At 46.3% G+C, this 17,945-nt stretch overlaps 1 protein-coding gene across 1 annotated transcript in view; it reads right to left on the reverse strand.

The window, feature by feature from the left end:
- Positions 1-640: 640 nt before the first annotated feature.
- Positions 641-17,945, reverse strand: part of LOC137304279 (microtubule-associated serine/threonine-protein kinase 1-like) — a 74,317-nt gene continuing 57,012 nt past the window's right edge. The window contains exons 18-27 of the mRNA XM_067972831.1: positions 13,986-14,108; positions 11,883-11,992; positions 9,286-9,449; positions 8,648-8,916; positions 8,334-8,543; positions 7,186-7,415; positions 5,786-5,908; positions 4,340-4,476; positions 3,621-3,811; positions 641-2,734 (exon numbers count right to left, since the gene is read on the reverse strand). Coding sequence (XP_067828932.1) covers positions 738-2,734; positions 3,621-3,811; positions 4,340-4,476; positions 5,786-5,908; positions 7,186-7,415; positions 8,334-8,543; positions 8,648-8,916; positions 9,286-9,449; positions 11,883-11,992; positions 13,986-14,108 — 3,554 coding nt within the window. The 3' untranslated portion in view covers positions 641-737. The remainder of the gene's footprint in view (positions 2,735-3,620; positions 3,812-4,339; positions 4,477-5,785; positions 5,909-7,185; positions 7,416-8,333; positions 8,544-8,647; positions 8,917-9,285; positions 9,450-11,882; positions 11,993-13,985; positions 14,109-17,945) is intronic.

Consider the following 17,945-nt stretch of genomic DNA (forward strand, 5'->3'; position numbering starts at 1 on the left):
ACACGGTTTTCTTAAAGGGTGAGTTGTTTCCTATATACTGTGGGGCCCTGGTCATTCAGAAGTAACTGGGAGTAATCATCTAAACAGACACCTCCAGCTCTGAACAGTCAGTAAGTCAGGCAACAAAAATATCCATCAAAACCGGACCAGAGAATGCCATAATACAGCAATAGTGTATGAAAACAAAGCTTCTATGTTGAACGAGAGGGCAAGAGCTGCTTAAAGCACATTAGAATTCCTAATCTACAGCCAGTAATAGATGCTTGGGTCCTTGTGAGATCCTGTGCAGTGCTGATTCTGAAATTCAGAATACGTTCTCAGAATGCAAGGTGTTGACAAGGGTTAACGCAGATCCGCAGCCAGATCACACAACTTCAATAATTTACTAACCCATTTACAAGAGCACTTCAGAATATTTAAGTATATGACGTATCCACATGTAGAAGCAGTTAAGCATGTAATGCACTTAGCCAGTATATTTTGTACACAAACATGCAGTCACATGATGCTGAAACACTAGGTTTTTTTTACACCTTTCACATTCTTTTGAAATATTTAAACCTTTGCAATTTTTGTTTTCAACTGAATGAGCACCTTTGCAATCAGAATCTGAGATTCTTAAGCTTTTTTTTCCCCGGTTGCATGGTTTGACTCGTGTCATGAACAGTCTGATTTATAAATGGTTTCTCACCGCTTCACTCATCCTGTTATTTGCAGGTCAGAGCACAAAGCACTTATTAAAGTTTCTGATGGCTTATCTCTTTCTTTTCAAGAAGAGCCACACTGGCTATGTCGTGTGAAGTTGCTTTGGATACCGGCTTAGTGAGCGGTCCCGACAGGGTTGTGGAGTTCCCTTGTTGCTCAGCAAGTGTCTTTGCGTTGTCCCCTGCCTTCCGTCTTTCCATTGTTGCAGGTGTCACAGGGATTGCCATTTTCACTGGCCCTAGTACATTCTTTGCCGCTGTGGCTAAATGGTTGACAAAACCTGGCTTGTCTGTACCTGATGACACTATTGTTGAAGACCCTTGCCCAGGTCCGCATGGTGTAGCGGTGGGAGGCTTCTTTGTTGTGACCTCCAAGACTCCTTTACCCTCTGAAGATGTTTCAAATGCTCCTTTGTAACAGTTAATCGGGGCACTTTTATCTACAGCATCAGGTCTTTTAGTTGGATAAAGGAGGCAATCCTGAGGCAGAATCTCATGAAGGTAGACCTTCTTCTCAGTTTTGCATGGTTCTTCAAAGTTATCTTTGGTCTCGCATACCATTCCCTTCTTGTGGGCATCTTTTCCGTCACCGCTTCCTGCAGGTTTTGTCGGTTCCAGATTGGCAGGAATTTCAGCTGTTTTCCCCTTTTCCCTAGGTCCCGGATGAGATCCAATCACTGGAGATGCATCTCTTTGCTCTGACCTTTGACTTGGCAATTTCACGGTGCCATTGTCTGGCTTTAGTTTGCATACACCATTCTGGCTCCGGGAGCCAGTTCCCAACGGCTCAGTTTGCACTCCTTGGTGTCTCCTGTCTGGCGGATCAATGGAACTTGTCTTCTTGGGCTCCTCAGGATGTATTTTCGCTGGAGGTTTTGAAACACAGTCTATTTGGACTGACCGCATGACATTGACATTAAGGCTGGTTGATACGGGTACTGGAGATACTTTCACTTCAGAAGGCGTTGGCAAAGTATCGGGTCTTAAGATTTGCGATAATCCAGTACACCTGTTGTGTGTTTTTGGAACAGAGGAAGAAGGTACACCATTTTTTTCACCCGTGGTACCACATGGTGCATCCTTATCTAAACTTTGAGCTGAGGACACTGATTTTTTGTCTGCTACTCTTTCTGAAGAAGGCTCAGAAATCTGCGGCTTTGATGGAACAGTCTTTCCACTAGATTCCTTCAATGATGAATAAACTGAAGAATTTTTTCCTTGGTCTTCAGCCCCATTTTTAGAAATGTCATTTGTCCCACCAGAGCTACGGTGAGAGGCCATTGCGGAACAGGTTTTCTTTGTTTCTTCTTGGTTTAATATGGCCCCTTCCATTGGCTTTTCCTCATGATCACTTATCTTAACTTCTAGTTCCTGTACAGGGTCAAGTCCTTCTCCCCTTTCTTGCCTGATGGTAGAAAATATATCTCTATCAATGTTTAGCGGAGACTCCTGTCTACCCAGTTTCCTTACCGCCATCTGTCTGAAGGTCCCCACTTCACTGCCATCGACCTTTGATCCCAGGACTTCTCCATCCGATTCCATTAGACTCTGTAGACTAGTATCACTATGTAGGCCATCCTTCCGAAAATCAGAATGGGATGCCTCCAGGCTATGCTTGCGGATTGCTAGCTTCTTCTCGGAAGAAAGCGGGACAGATAGTTTTTCAGCGGACTGCACCCTCTTAAGTAAAGGGGACCTCGGCGGCTCTGCACTCTTGGGTCTCGGCCTGACGACCGGAGGTGACGAGTGCAACTTGATGGGGAATGTCTGGGTAGTGTTTGAACTTCCCACAGTGTGGGCGGGTAGAGGGAAGGAAGGATGCTGAGGGGAAGGGTGAGTTGGTGACGGAGTGTGAGCGAGAGGGGACAGTGGGATGTTCCCTGCTGACTTGCACCGTGCTGATCTGTATTGGCGTTGAAGCTTTGGGGACAGCCCGTGAAGGCTGCTGGGCCTGATGTGGTGTGGGGTGGCTGGGGAATTGGGTACACTAGAGCCGGGGGAGCTACTTTGAGATGAGTTGCCACCTCCTCCTGTGGAGAAAAAAAGATAAATATATTAAATTCCACATATAGACATATAGATTTTAAATAGATTTCCCCTTACCATAGCTTCCATTTAAGGGCAAGCTAGATAAACACAAGAGGGACAAAGGAATAGAAGGTTATGCTGATAGGGTTAGATGAAGAGGGGTGGGAGCAGGCATAAACACCGGCATAGACCAGTTGGGTCGAATAGCTTGTTTCAATGCTGCAAATTTTATGTAATGCTATGCTCCATCTAATTGACCTCACAATGTATTATTTAGACTGCAGGAGTTGCAGTGGGAATGCACCCGTTTTTCATGCCATTCTCTTGTACACAGCTGTGCTCAGACACCAGATTGCCCTTAAGCAACACCACGGGAGATCAGCTCGTATTCGCTCAAAAAATGAGATACACATTTTCTGTCTCTGTAACCTCCTCCAGCCCGACAACCCTCCGAGATCTCCACCCTCTTCCAATTCTGGCCTCTTGCGCATCCCCGATTTTAATCGTTCCACCATTGGCGGCCGTGCCTTCAGCTGCCTAGGCCCTAAGCTCTAAGCTCTGGAATTCCCTCCCTAAATCTCTCCGCCTCTCCCTCCTCCTTTAAGACGCTCCTTAAAACCTACCTCGCACCTTTCCTAATATCTCTTTATGTGGTTTGGTGTCAAATTTTGTTTGATAACGCTCCCGTGAAGCGCCTTGGGACGTTTTACTACGTTAAGGGCGCTATATAAACGCAAGTTGTTGTCTCACCCTGAAAGGGTTTTAAAAACTCCCAAACTGAAAGTGTAAATACATTGCTTGTAGATCCCTCTTTGTCTTAAAGGGTTTATTACACGGTGACTCCCTCCAATTGCATTCTGTTGAAACAGCTACATCGAGTAGTAATACCTAAATAGCCAGAGTCGGGTGTTGGTCTGTAGGTCTGTGTAGGTGACCGAGCAGAGAGACTATGCGTAGGCGACCCAGGCAGGCTGTCGCTGGATGAGAGCGAGCGGTTCAAGGATGAGAGGCTGCGGCTGGTGTGCAGCAGGTTAGACTGTTTGGTTATCTTTCGAAATAAGGAGCTCCGCTTCTTACTACTGCAGAGGGAGGGGGGGGGGGGGTAAACATCTGGATCATTAAGAGTTAATTAAACGACCATCAATCCACAAATATCCATCCCACTGATTACAGTATGGACCAGTTCACAACAACAGCAGCAAAGGAGGAATTTGGGATCGTGAGGGGGAGGTGGCATATGGTACCATCATAGTTCTTTACCGTTATCTCTTTGACAGCACATCATATCACAAATACAGTAAACAGGTCAAGGATACAAAACTCACCATTACATTGCTTACATAACAACTGTCACTGTGCTTCAAATTAATTAATTATATGTGAAGCACTTTGAGACATTTCCATGGTGATGAGGTGCTACATAAATGCAAGTTCTGCTCTTTATTAAATGTCAGGTTCTGATCTGATCAGCTATATTGTAAGAACACTGCAGATCTTTATATGCCAACTGAATCATTAACTGCATCAGTATTGAGGTACTCTGTTAAGAATGTCCCAGTGTGTGATCTACTGGAATGGTACTTTTCAGCACCAGTCCATTCCCTTACCTCTCCTGTCCATCCTTTCCTGTGGTTTTCTTATTCCTTCTTGCCATTTTGGCTTTGTAGCTGGATCTCCTGGCTGGTCCAATCTTGATGGACGTGTTCTCAAATGGTGTGGTGGTTACAGTCACTTTGTTTCCACTCTGTAGAAAGGACAGGGCGAGTTAAAGGCAAACATCAGTTTCAATGCAAAAGCTCTTCACAAATAGTGAGTTTAAAGAGCTGATGATCAGTTTTAGTCACTGGACAAAGAAGGAACATTAAGAAGCAGAAATCTCTCCAGTTCTGAAGTTGCTCCATACCATAAACCGTTCCTGCTCCCGGCCCCCTGCCAGTGCCATGTTATAACTGTGCTTTGGGGTGGTGGGGGGCGGGGTTTCAGAGGTGGTCTGGGAGTCACTCACTGTATGGGCGAGCAAGGCACTTTCCACTCGCTGCATTCCCGGGAATACACGGCAGGAATCGGAAAGCTCATCACATGGGAGTTGGAGAGGGTGAACCCACATCCCACCATGTTGTGGCCTCTCTATGGAGCCATATGTATCAATCAAAGAGATTGGGACAGATTCAAGGCCCAGGCAGCGGCCTGTCCTAAAGTCAGCTTGGCCTCAAAGTACAATAAACTGAACAGGAATAAACTTTTTTTCTGGAGCAAAGTCTCTCATTTTTTAATTATTTTCCTTTACAGCCTTTCTAAATGGGGCTGATTGAATGAGGTTGCCAATTAGTGCCAATCCTAGAAAGTTGAATGCCGTGGGACAACACCCATTATGAACTGGGTTCATTTCACATACGTTTCCAGCAAGGAGGAGAGTGGGGGGAATTTTTCCCATCAGATTGGAATGCACTGAAATTCAGGAGAAATGTGCTGCACAACCTGACTAGCAGGAATTGAGTACAGCACAGGGTAAAGGGTGTTAATTATAAAATATATACAATTACACAGAATTTATAGCACAGAAACAGGCCATTCGGTCCAACTGGTCTATGCCGGCGTTTATGCTTCACACGAGCCTCCTTTCACCCCTCTTCATACAACCCTAACACCATTTCCTTCTATTCCTTTCCCCCTCATGTACTTATCTAGCTTCCCCTTAAATGCATCTCTGCTATTCGCCTCAACTACTCCCTGTAGTAGCAAGTTCCACATTCTAACCACTTTTTGGGTAAAGAAGTTTCTCCTGAATTCCCTATTGGATTTATTGGTGACTATCTTATATTTATGGCCCCTAGTTTTGGTCTCCCCCCACAAGTGGAAACATCTTCTCTACGTCTACCTTATTAAACCCCTTCATAATTTTAAACGTTCTTGTGAAACAGACTGCGGTCACAGACCAATTATTGAATTGAAGAAATATTGGCTTCATGGCATGGAACTGCCTGTGCGACTAGGTTAATTTTGACGGCGAGTTACTCAAAAATTCACTATTGTGTATTAACACTGCACACTACCTTCAGTATGAGTTCCACAACTTCTGTATGGACCAGCCCATGGACAGGCTCTCCATTAACATGAGTTATAAGGTCACCAGCGCAAAGCCCAGCTTCATTGGCGGGTCCTCCCTCTTCTACGTGCTGCAACGGGGAAAGGGAAAGTTAAAAGCATCGTGCCACTCAGAGACAGTCCACAATAGCGGCATTAGCTGATTTTCCTGTTGTTTTTGGATTTTGAAGATGCTTATTGAGCATTCGATCATGATACATTGTGCTCGTACAGTAGTTTGCAGGAACATATACAATTGTGTTAGTTCATAGGATCATAAGAGCACAGAAGGAGGCCATTCGGCCCATCATGCCGGTGCCTGAGCTATCCAATTAATCACACTCCCCCTGTTCTTTCCCCATAGCCCTGCAATTGTTTTTCCTTTTTCAGTAGAGATCGACATCGGGAGACAGCATCCAACCCAGCCAAGTGTCCCAAGTGTGTAAAGTCTGTAGTCTACCATTTAATTGCTGCTTGTATTAGAATAGGTCCAATAGACTCTTGTTAACTGTCCATTAATGTTGTGACTAACTGAATTTACGTGGACTTTGATTAATAAAGTTATGTGTCGAGCTGAACCTCACGAGTTGATTAGAACCCGGAACAATTGTGTTAGATATACACATTAAAAGGACATTTCACAATTCCGCAGTTGCAGGGGAATCCCAGCCGTCCAAAAGCAAAGGCTGGGATTCCTCTGTGGAAAGCTGTCAATGAGAGAGAGACTCCACCTTGCTATGGGGCAGGAGCAGTGTTATGGGGTCTGAGAGCTTGGAGGGAGGCTTCTACACATTGGTATGGTCCCCATGCTCCCTTACTTTGGCTGGTCTGACTATCCCAGAGATAGGGAAGGGAATTGGGAGATTCACGGGAACTGTGGGCAGTGGCTTCCTGGGAAAAGGGGCCCAAAGGGCTTACCTGACTCTGGTGTAGCCAGTGGAATATCCATTCACATTTCTATGCCTACTGTTGAACATTTCCTCTCTATAATATTCAATGCAATGAGAATAGGGTTCTGCAACTATGCTGGACAGGAACGTTTACCTTGTTTCGCTTAAACAATACAAAGGTATCAGAAAATGGGACAAATTCCTCAAAATGGGATTCAAAAATGAAGGTGCACGAAGATAACATTTGAGGTATAAAAGAAAGTTCACCTTGAAAAGGCAAGTTTTCCCCATGTAGCAAGACGTCAATGTACTATATTTGAACCCTCTCTGATGGCCCCTGCCCCAATTAATGGCAGGAACAGAATGCGATTGGATTTGATGCCAACTTCACCTTCTCCTGAGAGAGATAGCAACGCACTGGACAGACGAGAAAGCTGCTCCCTCTTGAGCTGTGGGCAGTCTGCTAGATGTGTACTCACCCAGACCATGTGGTGGACACTGTACACGTCGCTGTCCCCCATGTACACCCGGATGGCCCGGAGCGTGAAGCCGTACTTCTTCCCTGACCGGTGGATGGTGATCGGGGACTTCAGGCTCGTGACCGTTGGCGAGAAGTCGCGGCTGGGCGAGGAATCCCGTGACGAGGGATTGGACGACAGTGACCTCGGAGACATAGGGCTCGCGAGAGGAGAACTGGTATGTTGCTCTACTGGATATACAAAAAAAAAGAGACAGTGGGATTGACTGAGAGGTATATGACATCAGTGCTAAGAACGAGTGTATCAGGGGAGAACCTTCACAACTGTGAACGGCACGAAGGACTCGATTGTCCACGTCCTGACTTCAGGCGGGAAGTGGGTTCAGGTGCCATTCCACTGACTGCCTGGTTTCCGCCGCCGCTTCTGAGATTTCTGCCAGACTAGACAATGAATACTGGCTATTTAACCGTGGGGGCCTGATCCAATGTTCATCCGATGCTCATACATGAGCACTTTCCAGCAGTCACTTGATAGCAATCTGAAGGGGGGAACCCCCACAGATATTTTTCCCCCCCTCACTAACCCAGACGTGGTAATACCGATCGCAGCACCTCTACTGTGCCCAGGCTAAGATTAACTCAATGAATCTGGAACCTTCCTGGTCCTCATGGGTCAGTACAAAACCCAGCACCTTTATCCACCCAGCCATAAGGAAATATTAAGAAAAAATATTCTCAAAAAAAATAATTTCTTTGATTGCTTCTTGAGAAAATCACAGGAATAAAATAAAATCTTAAATAATGAAGTAAGCACTAAATTAGTTTCACTTACAGCCTGGGGTCCAACTCTTTAAAGGACACGAAATCCAAAACTTCTGCTTATTCCATCCCATGATATCCCTAATACATCCTAGAATGTTCCCTAGGGGCTCGGTGAGATCCCTAATATCATAGTATGGTATAGCACAGAAGGCGGCCATTTGGCCCATCATGCCTGTGCCGGCTCTATGGAAGAGCTATCCAATTAGTCCAACTCCCCTGCTCTTATAGTATCATAGTACGGTACAGCACAGAAGGATACATCCCAGAATGATTCCGAAGGCCCCGCGCTATTGTGCAGTGATGCTTCGGTTGTTTCCCGTTCCATACCTGTAGGGATCATGACTGAGAGGGCGGTGGCTGAAGCTGACTTGATGACCTTGTTCACTGGCCGGGAGGGACGTTTGTCCGCGCAGTCCCCGGACAGTTGCTGATGACGAGCTCTGCGGACGGCCAGGTCACTCGTTGCCTTTGTCGAAGAGGAATCGGTTTCCTTGGAAACACTGCACAGCGACTCGCTTAACTTCACTGGCCTGTCGGCTGGAACGAGATCGAAAAGGTTTAGCAGGAAGGCAAGCAAGTGTTTATTTATTTTTGCATCAACCATCACACTACTTATCCGTTAGAGAGCATGCGCCACACACCTGGGAATGTCGGACTGCTGCCGGCAGTTCCCGCAGTGACTGCACCGTGTGCTTCCGTGTCTTTCCGTCGTGGCTCCGACTGGCTGGCCTGATCCTGGTGGGGCGCCATTGTCTGCACCCCCTGATGTTTGTGCGTCACCCCCGCATCATCCTCCAGGGGCGTGGCGAACTTGTGGGTGTCCATGAGCGCGGAGAACCTGCGGCGCACAGTGAGCGGCGGGCTAGAGTCGCTCTCGCCGTACGAGGACTCGGACGCCGACAGGCGCTTCCTGAAAGTGGCGTAGATCAGAGAAAACGTGAGCCCCACCACCCCTCCATGGCAGCGTGGAAACCACCTGCCCCCTACCACCCTACCCCCATCCTCCCACACCGACCCATCTTCCAAACTCGCCCACAATATCCTAACTCATCCAATATTCCATTTTAAAACCAAGGCAAAATACTGGGGGGGAGTGCTGGAAATCTGAAATAAAGGAGGTTACACAGGTAGCGAGGGGCGAGGCCAATGAGGGATTTGGTCACGGAGATAAGTCTTTTGACAAGGATTAATGAAGGAGCAAGCTTGTTTGGGAGAGTATACTTGGTGTTTCGATAGAAGAGAGGAACCTTGAAGGGAGCAATGTCGTTGAACTACTTACATCTCTGGCGAGCTCGTCCTCCAGCTCTTGTCCCTGGTGCTGATGGAACTCAGCCCCTCCATCTTCTCACCTTTCTCCTCCTTATGCTTGTTTAGGTTGCGTCGGGTGACCACTGGGGCTTTCTGGTCATCGTGCTGCGTGAGGCGCTCCATGCTGCTGTAAACCTGCACACATCACAACCAGTGTTAGCACAGTAACCAGGGGGCCGACACTCACTGCCTCAGGCCACACGTGCAGAATGGTGAGGTACGGGAGGGCAGGTGGCACTCAGTCAATTGTACCCCAACACCATCGGGGGAAAGAGGGGGAAGGAAACTGGAGGGGAGAAAGGAGATTCTAAAGCTACTAGGGGAGATTTTCATCCTGGCGTGTGTCTGGGTCCACCAGGAAAGCATATTGGGAAATTGTGCATCCCTAGTATCTTATTTTCTGACAATTAAATTCAATGGTTGGAATATCACAACAACTTCCATTTATACAGCGCCTTTAACATAGTAAAACATCCCAAGGCACTTCACAGGAGCGTTATCAAATAAAATTTGACACCGAGGAGATATTAGGACAAGTGATCAAAAGCTTGGTCAAAGAGGTGGGTGTTAAGGAGCGATTTAAAGGAGGGGAGAGAGGTAGAGAGGCAGAGAGGTTTAGGGAGGGAATTCCAGGCTTAGGACCTAGGAAATCGGGGATGCGCAAGAGGCCAGAATCGCAGAGATCTCGGAAGGTTGTAGGGCTAGAGGAGATTACAGAGATAAGGAGGGGCGAGGCCATGGAGGGATTTGAAAACAAGATAAGAATTTTAAAATCGAGGCATTGCCGGACCGGGAGACAATGTTGGTCAGTGAGCACAGGGGTGATGGGTGAATGGTGCGAGTTAGGATACAAGAGTTTTGGATGAGTTCAAATTTATGGAGAGCTGCTGGTGCGCAATTTCCCAAAGAGCTAGCGCGAGTCCATGCAGGGAATGCTGAAGTGGAATATTGTTCCTATAATTAAGCTGTGAGGAGGATGCAAAGAGGTTGCAAAGGGAAAGAGACAGGTTAAGTGAGTGGGTGAGAAGGTGGCAGACGGAGTATAATGTGAGGAAATGTGAAATTATACACTTTGGTAGGAAGACTAGAAAAGCAAAATATTTTTTTAAAGGTGAGAGACTAAGAAATGTTGGTATTCAGGGGGAGTTGGGTGTCCTTCTACATGAATCACAGAAAGTTAATATGCAGGTACAGCAAGCAATTAGGAAGGCATATGGTATGTTAGCCTTTATTGCAAGGGGCTGGAGTATAAGAGAAAGGAGGTCTTACTGCAATTGTATAGGGCTTTGGTGAGACCTCACCTGGAGTACTGTGTACTGTTTTAGTCTCCTTACCTAAGGACAGATATACTTGCCTTAGATAGGGTGCAACGAAGGTTCACTGGATTGATTCCTGGGATGAGAGGATTGTCCTGTGAGGAGAGATTGAGTAGAATGGGCTATATTCTCTGGCGTTTAGAAGATTGAGAGGTGATCTCATTGATATGTATAAAATTCTTAGAGGGCTTAACAGGGTAGATGCTGAGAGGCTGTTTCTTCTGGCTGGAGAGTCCAGAACTAGGGGGGCATAGTCTCAGGATAAGGGGTCGGCCACCTAGTACCGAAATGAGGAAAAATTTCTTCACTCAGAGAGTTGTGAATCTTTGGAATTCTCTACCCCAGAGGGCTGCGGATGCTCAGTCGTCGAGTATATTCAAGACTGAGATTGATGGATATTTGCACACTAAGGGAATCAAGGGATATGGGGATCAGGCGGGAAAGTGGAGTTGAGGTAGAAGATCAGCCATGATCTTACTGAATGGCGGAGCAGGCTCGAGGGGCCGTGGGGCCTACTCCTGCTCCTATTTCTTATGTTCTTATTCCATGTTATGGGTGTGAGAATCAGCTGGGTTGTTTTCCCTTCACTTGGTGCTGCAGTAATACTGAAGGCCAGGAGGTGTCACTGCCTGCTCTCTAAACTCTATTGAGGACAGCAGTGGAATAAGAAAGGAAGAAAATGTAGGAAGGATAAAATGAGGAGAATGTATTCAGCCTTATAGAGCCTTCTCTTTCTAATGGAGCTTGTACAACTGCAATGTCATTGATTCTTTTGAGCTTGTTTAAAAGGAGAGTCTAGGGGAGTATTTCTTGTTCAAAGTATTCCTGTTGCGAAAAAAAAATCAGAAATATACATTTTACAGTATTAACACTTTCTCGAACTTTTGGCCTTTACAAGGACCTGCCATTTTAAGTCTCTTTCCTTCTGCAGGAGGTCCGGTGACCTCTTTGACAGGAACGGTGGTCTACATACGTTGCCAGTTGCATGTTTTCCCAGGGTTGGAAAGTTACCGATTGCTGTGCAGTCTGAAATTGTACCTTCATTAAAATTAAAGAGAGGAGCAGCTCCAGGAGGCCGCCAAGTCTTGCCTGTCAGGTGCTACCCTGATCGGTAAGGCCGGGCTCTGTAACTGTACCGCTGGGCATTCTGCGCAAAGTATGGAACATTCACACACCCAGCGTTACACTGTATTGAAATCCTCGTCACAACACCGATCAGGGAAGAGAAAAGGGATTGCGTTCTCTGAGGTACCTTAATAAATCGGGGCGAGCAGGAGGAGAACTGTCGGATCTCCACTGGTTCATCCTCATTGGTGTCATCCTCATCGTAGGAATTGACGTGGTGATAGCGATCAGTGCGAGCTGCCAAGAGAGAAACCGGCACCATTTCAGATTCATAGTGAGGGAGTGAAATCCCACCATTCCCTCTCCCCATTGCCCAGTGCTCTCCCTGGCTGTGGTGATTGCGTGTTAACCGTGGCTCAGTTGGTAGCACTCTTGCCTATGAGTCAGAAAGTCATGGGTTCAAGTCCTGCTCCAGAGACTTGAGTACATAATCTAGGACTCACACTCCAATACAGCCCTCAGGGAGTGCTGCACTGTTGAAGGTGCCGTCTTTCAGATGAGATGTTAAACCTGCCCTCTCAAGGGGACGTAGAAGATCCCTTGGCGCTATTTCAAAGAAAAGCAGGGGAGTTCTCCCCGGTGTCCTGGTCAATATTTATCCCTCAACCAACATCACTAAAACATTGTGGTCATTATCATTATTGCTGTTTGTGGGATCTTGCTGTGCGCAAATTGGCTGCCGCGTTTCCTACATTACAACAGTGACTACGCTTCAAAAGTACTTCATTGGCTGTAAAGCACTTTGGGGCGTCCTGAGGTGGTGAAAGGCGCTATATAAATGCAAGTCGTTTTCTTTCTTTCCCCAGACTACAATGCTGCCAATGGCGACCTACTCCCCCAGACTGCCTCCAGTGCTGCCAGATGCTAGGCGGTCTCTAAGAGTGGATCTTCCTCCGAACCTCCTTGCCGACATGGGAAGAGACCTCTCCACTGCTCTACACCTCCAAGCAGCGAGGCTGAGACCATGTACTCGGTGGAGCACACAATCAACGTACACAGCCTCCAACCCGTCCCACCGTCTGCTAGTGGTCCTGCCTCCACCATCCTTTACGGCAGTGCGTTCCAGGTCATAACAACTTGCTGCGTAAAAATTATTCTCCTCATCTCCCCCCGGTTCTTATGATAATTACCATAAGTACATGGTGAGGAGGGTAGAAAATTGGAAAGGGTCTTTTTTTGGGTTTTCTGTAAGTGAGAGAGCCGGAATGAATTGGTGTGTTGGCACAATAACACACAGAGCAGTCAGAAGACAGGCTCATAATTATAGTTCCCCGAAAAGCCAATTCCCAATCTCATCAAGGGGAGGAGCTGAGTGGAGATGAAGGATATCCAACTCCTGGTACATGTGGCACTGGGCTGGGAGTGGGCTACCAGTTGGCTCTCTCAGCCAGGGAACAATTTGTGGCAGAGAACCCGAGAAAGCAGGATATCACTAATGAAAAAAATGACGTGCAGCCCATCCCACTCAGCATCAGTCTCGACCCAATATCTTTCTTTTTTTCTCCACACATTTTCCCCTCGCGGGTTCACGTTCATGATTACTGGCCGCTTTCTGGTACCTCGCTCAAGTTGCCGTTTTTAATACATGAGCTAGTAATTGGTGGCAAGCTGTTCCACCATGAAGAGCATCATAGGCAATCCAGATCTAGACCCAATGTCCACACACGCATGTCCACTTTCCAACAAAGGTAGGTGGATATCAATTGGGAATGGGAACTGACCTGACTTTTGTTTCTCTCCCTCATTCAGGGGGTGGCAAGGCCAATTTTGCCTCCCTCCCCCACCTAGTTGAGATCAGTTAGTTCAACACAAGCCGCGTTTAGAACCTGGGGCCTTTCTGCTTTGAGTAGTCCAGCACCACACTGTAACCAACTGAGCCATCGGGGCAGCTCCTGTATCCCTACTTAAGCAAAGGGATGGAATAAACAATGTAGGTGATAGAACAGTGATATAACCAGAGCTCCACTTTATGTGGCTTTAGCACTAACATGTTCACTGTGCTTGTAGTCTTGACCAGTGAAAGACATGACACATCCCGCACACATACAGTACAACTTTACTCCACTTGAGCAATGAGCATGCAAATTATTTAAAACTTCTTGTCTGTTGCATTGATACAATAAAATGCATCATATACATTGCATTTGTAACTTTAAATTACCCATTCTCATAACTCCCCCCCCCCAATCCTTCCCCAACTAAAGGCCTTGCTCAGTAGAAAAGCACTTGCTGTCAAAGTAACTGGTGTCCTCTTCTGACTCCAGGTGTGGAATGAATTCTGCCTTCTGGCGCAGCAAACTGGTCCAGTCCAGGTCTTTGAAGAAACCGTGTTGCTTAACTTCATATGTGCCTCCTACAGAGAGAAAAGAGAATTGGGATTAGGAAAACACGAGATTTGAAATGTCCAGGTGGTATTGGCCTTAGGAACCTAATCATGCAAGACAATGTCTACTATCCTGGGAGCACCAATTGCGAGACGTTCCACAGCACCAGAATGATTTGAAAGAACAGGGAGCCTGGATGGTCCCTAAAAGACCAGGCCTACCATCTTCAACCCTAGCTGATGAGTCCCTTGAAAAACCTAGAATACCAGTTAAATGCAAATACAACAGAACGCATGCTTCAACCAGAATTAATGTTGAACACACCATGAGTAGGCTGGAGCAAAAATTCTGTTGTGTACGCTGATCCCATGACACTATTCGATAGAGAGCAGAGGAGTTCTCCCTGGTGTCCTGGCCAATATTTATCCCTCAATCAAAATCACTAAAACAGATTATCTGGTAATTATCACATCGCTGTTTGTGGGACCTTGCTCTACGCAAATTGGCTGCTGCGTCACCCACAATGCAACAGTGACTACAGTTCAGAAGTACTTCATTGGCTGTAAAGTTCTTTGGGACATCCTGAGGTCATGAAAGGCGCTATATAAATGCAAGTTCTATCTTTCATGATGTGTAAAATGGCAGGAATGCCGATATTCATAAACCCTCAGGAAATTGCATTATTCTTGCCCGTGGGTAATTTCCTCCCATTTGTAAAGTGCTGAGATGTAAATAACGAAAGGTTATTTCCACAGGAGGAGAATGAACTCCATAGTCTTGCGCCGTCTCCTGTTCAAATTCAGGACCTCAAAACTGGAACTCCTTACCTCTCTCTGCTCTCAATCAATCGGCTTTTAAAACCCAGGCTTGGCATCACATAACTATTACTTCCTGACTTACTTAGTTTTCTATTTGGCGCTTTCTAAACTTGGGAGTCCTTAATTATGGGCTTTCACTTGGGTTTCTCAATATAAAAAAATACACTCCCACACCTATAGCTGAAGATCAAAGCACGTGTTTCTTTACCATGCTGTGACCAATGGTGAATTATTTTTTTGTACCTTGTTTTATTACTTTCTCTCCTTCCCCTTGACTTTCCTAAGGTGTCTCCCTCTGCCATCCTTGGTCAGCCAACTTACAGGCCTGTTCCAATGGAGCTCTTTAGTTGGCCATCATATCAATTTTCTCCTCTCTTTAATTGTGAGGGTGCACTAGGGTTGCCAATGCTCCAGGAATGCCCTGGAGTCTCCACGCTTTAAAGATTAATTTCCAGGTCACTGCTGCGAGCAAAACCCGGGAGGAAAAATCATTGGGGAGTGGGCAATAAAAACTTGTCTGTTTGCAAAAAAAAAAATTCTTTGAACACTTTGTTTATTAGTAATAAAAATATCTGAGATGGAAAAAACACTGCTTGATTGACAGTCAAGAATCATCCAATCGGGTAATGAAGAGTCTATTCGAGTTCTGATTGGTGGGGGAAGGCGGTGCGCTGTGAGGATGGACATGTTGGGCGACCAATGGCGGGAGTGTGGGGGCGGGGCGGTTGGAGGCAGGAGGTCCTGTGATGACACCTCCAGGAATATGTCCAACCAGAGTTGGCAACCCTAGGGCGCACCAGGCCACCCTGGTGTCTCACTCTGGTTGCACATCCGAGATCACCATGTGGAAAAGCGCGGGTGCAAACACATGTTCTACCCAAACACGGCGCAGGTCCCAGAGGAGCTCCAACTGTCCTCTCCCATGGATAACTGGTACTGATTATGTTTGCATATAACATCATGGAGCTAAAAAAATTCATGCTAGTGTTTGCTAGTGCTGTTGGGGAGGGTTTAAACTAATGTGGCAGGGGGATGGGAACCGATGTAGGAAGTCAGTGGGAAGTAAAGTGGTGACAGAAACAAAAGGCAGTAAGGGAGAGTGTACAAAACATGACCGGACAGATGGTCTGAGAAAGCAGGGCAAAGACCAAGGGAAGTCTAGATTAAACTGCATTTATTTCAATGCAAGAAGTCTGATGGGCAAGGCAGATGAACTCAGGGCATGGATGGGTACATGGGACTGGGATGTTATAGCTATTACTGAAACATGGCTAAGGGAGGGGCAGGACTGGCAGCTCAATGTTCCAGGGTACAGATGCAATAGGAAAGATAGAGCAGGAGGTAAGAGAGGAGGGGGAGTTGCGTTCTTGATTAGGGAGAACATCACGGCAGTAGTGAGAGGGGATATATCTGAGGGTTCGCCCACTGAATCTATATGGGTAGAACTGAAAAATAAGAAGGGAGAGATCACTTTGATAGGATTGTACTACAGACCCCCAAATAGTCAACGGGAAATTGAGGAGCAAATATGTAAGGAGATTACAGACAGCTGCAAGAAAAATAGGGTGGTAATAGTAGGGGACTTTAGCTTTCCCAACATTGACTGGGACAGCCATAGCATTAGGGGCTTGGATGGAGAGAAATTTGTTGAGTGTATTCAGGAGGAATTTCTCATTCAGTATGTGGATGGCCCGACTAGAGAGGGGGCAAAACTTGACCTCCTCTTGGGAAATAAGGAAGGGCAGGTGACAGAAGTGTTAGTGAGGGATCACTTTGGGACCAGTGATCATAATTCCATTAGTTTTAAGATAGCTATGGAGAATGATAGGTCTGGCCCAAAAGTTAAAATTCTAAATTGGGGAAAGGCCAATTTTGATGGTATTAGACAGGAACTTTCAGAAGTTGATTGGGAGAGTCTGTTGGCAGGCAAAGGGACGTCTGGTAAGTGGGAGGCTTTCAAAAGTGTGTTAACCAGGGTTCAGGGTAAGCACATTCCTTATAAAGTGAAGGGCAAGGCTGGTAGAAGTAGGGAACCTTGGATGACTCGGGAGATTGAGGCCCTAGTCAAAAAGAAGAAGGAGGCATATGACATGCATAGACAGCTGGGATCAAGTGGATCCCTTGAAGAGTATAGAGATTGCCGGAGTAGAGTTAAGAGAGAAATCAGGAGGGCAAAAAGGGGACATGAGATTGCTTTGGCAGATAAGGCAAAGGAGAATCCAAAGAGCTTCTACAAATACATAAAGGGCAAAAGAGTAACTAGGAAGAGAGTAGGGCCTCTTAAGGATCAACAAGGTCATCTATGTGCGGAACCACAAGAGATGGGTGAGATCCTGAATGAATATTTCACATCGGTATTTACGGTTGAGAAAGGCATGGATGTTAGGGAACTTGGGGAAATAAATAGTGATGTCTTGAGGAGTGTACATATTACAGAGAGGGAGGTGCTGGACGTCTTAACGCGCATCAAGGTAGATAAATCTTCGGGACCTGATGAAATGTATCCCAGGACGTTATGGGAGGTTAGGGAGGAAATTGTGGGTCCCCTAGCAGAGATTTTTGAATCATCGACAGCTACAGGTGAGGTGCCTGAAGATTGGAGGGTAGCAAATGTTGTGCCTTTGTTTAAGAAGGGCGGCAGGGAAAAGCCTGGGAACTACAGACCGGTGAGCCTGACATCTGTAGTGGGTAAGTTGTTAGAGGGTATTCTGAGAGACAGGATCTACAGGCATTTGGAGAGGCAGGGACTGATTAGGAACAGTCAGCATGGTTTTGTGAGAGGAAAATCATGTCTCACGAATTTGATTGAGTTTTTTGAAGGGGTAACCAAGAAGATAGATGAGGGCTGTGCAGTAGACGTGGTCTACATGGACTTTAGCAAAACCTTTGACAAGGTACCGCATGGTAGGTTGCTACATAAGGTTAAATCTCACGGGATCCAAGGTGAGGTAGCCAATTGGATACAAAATTGGCTTGATGACAGAAGACAGAGAGTGGTTGTAGAGGGTTGTTTTTCAAACTGGAGGCCTGTGACCAGCGGTGTGCCTC

The sequence above is a fragment of the Heptranchias perlo genome, chromosome 37, assembly GCF_035084215.1.
Source record: "Heptranchias perlo isolate sHepPer1 chromosome 37, sHepPer1.hap1, whole genome shotgun sequence".
NCBI classification, from domain to species: domain Eukaryota; kingdom Metazoa; phylum Chordata; class Chondrichthyes; order Hexanchiformes; family Hexanchidae; genus Heptranchias; species Heptranchias perlo.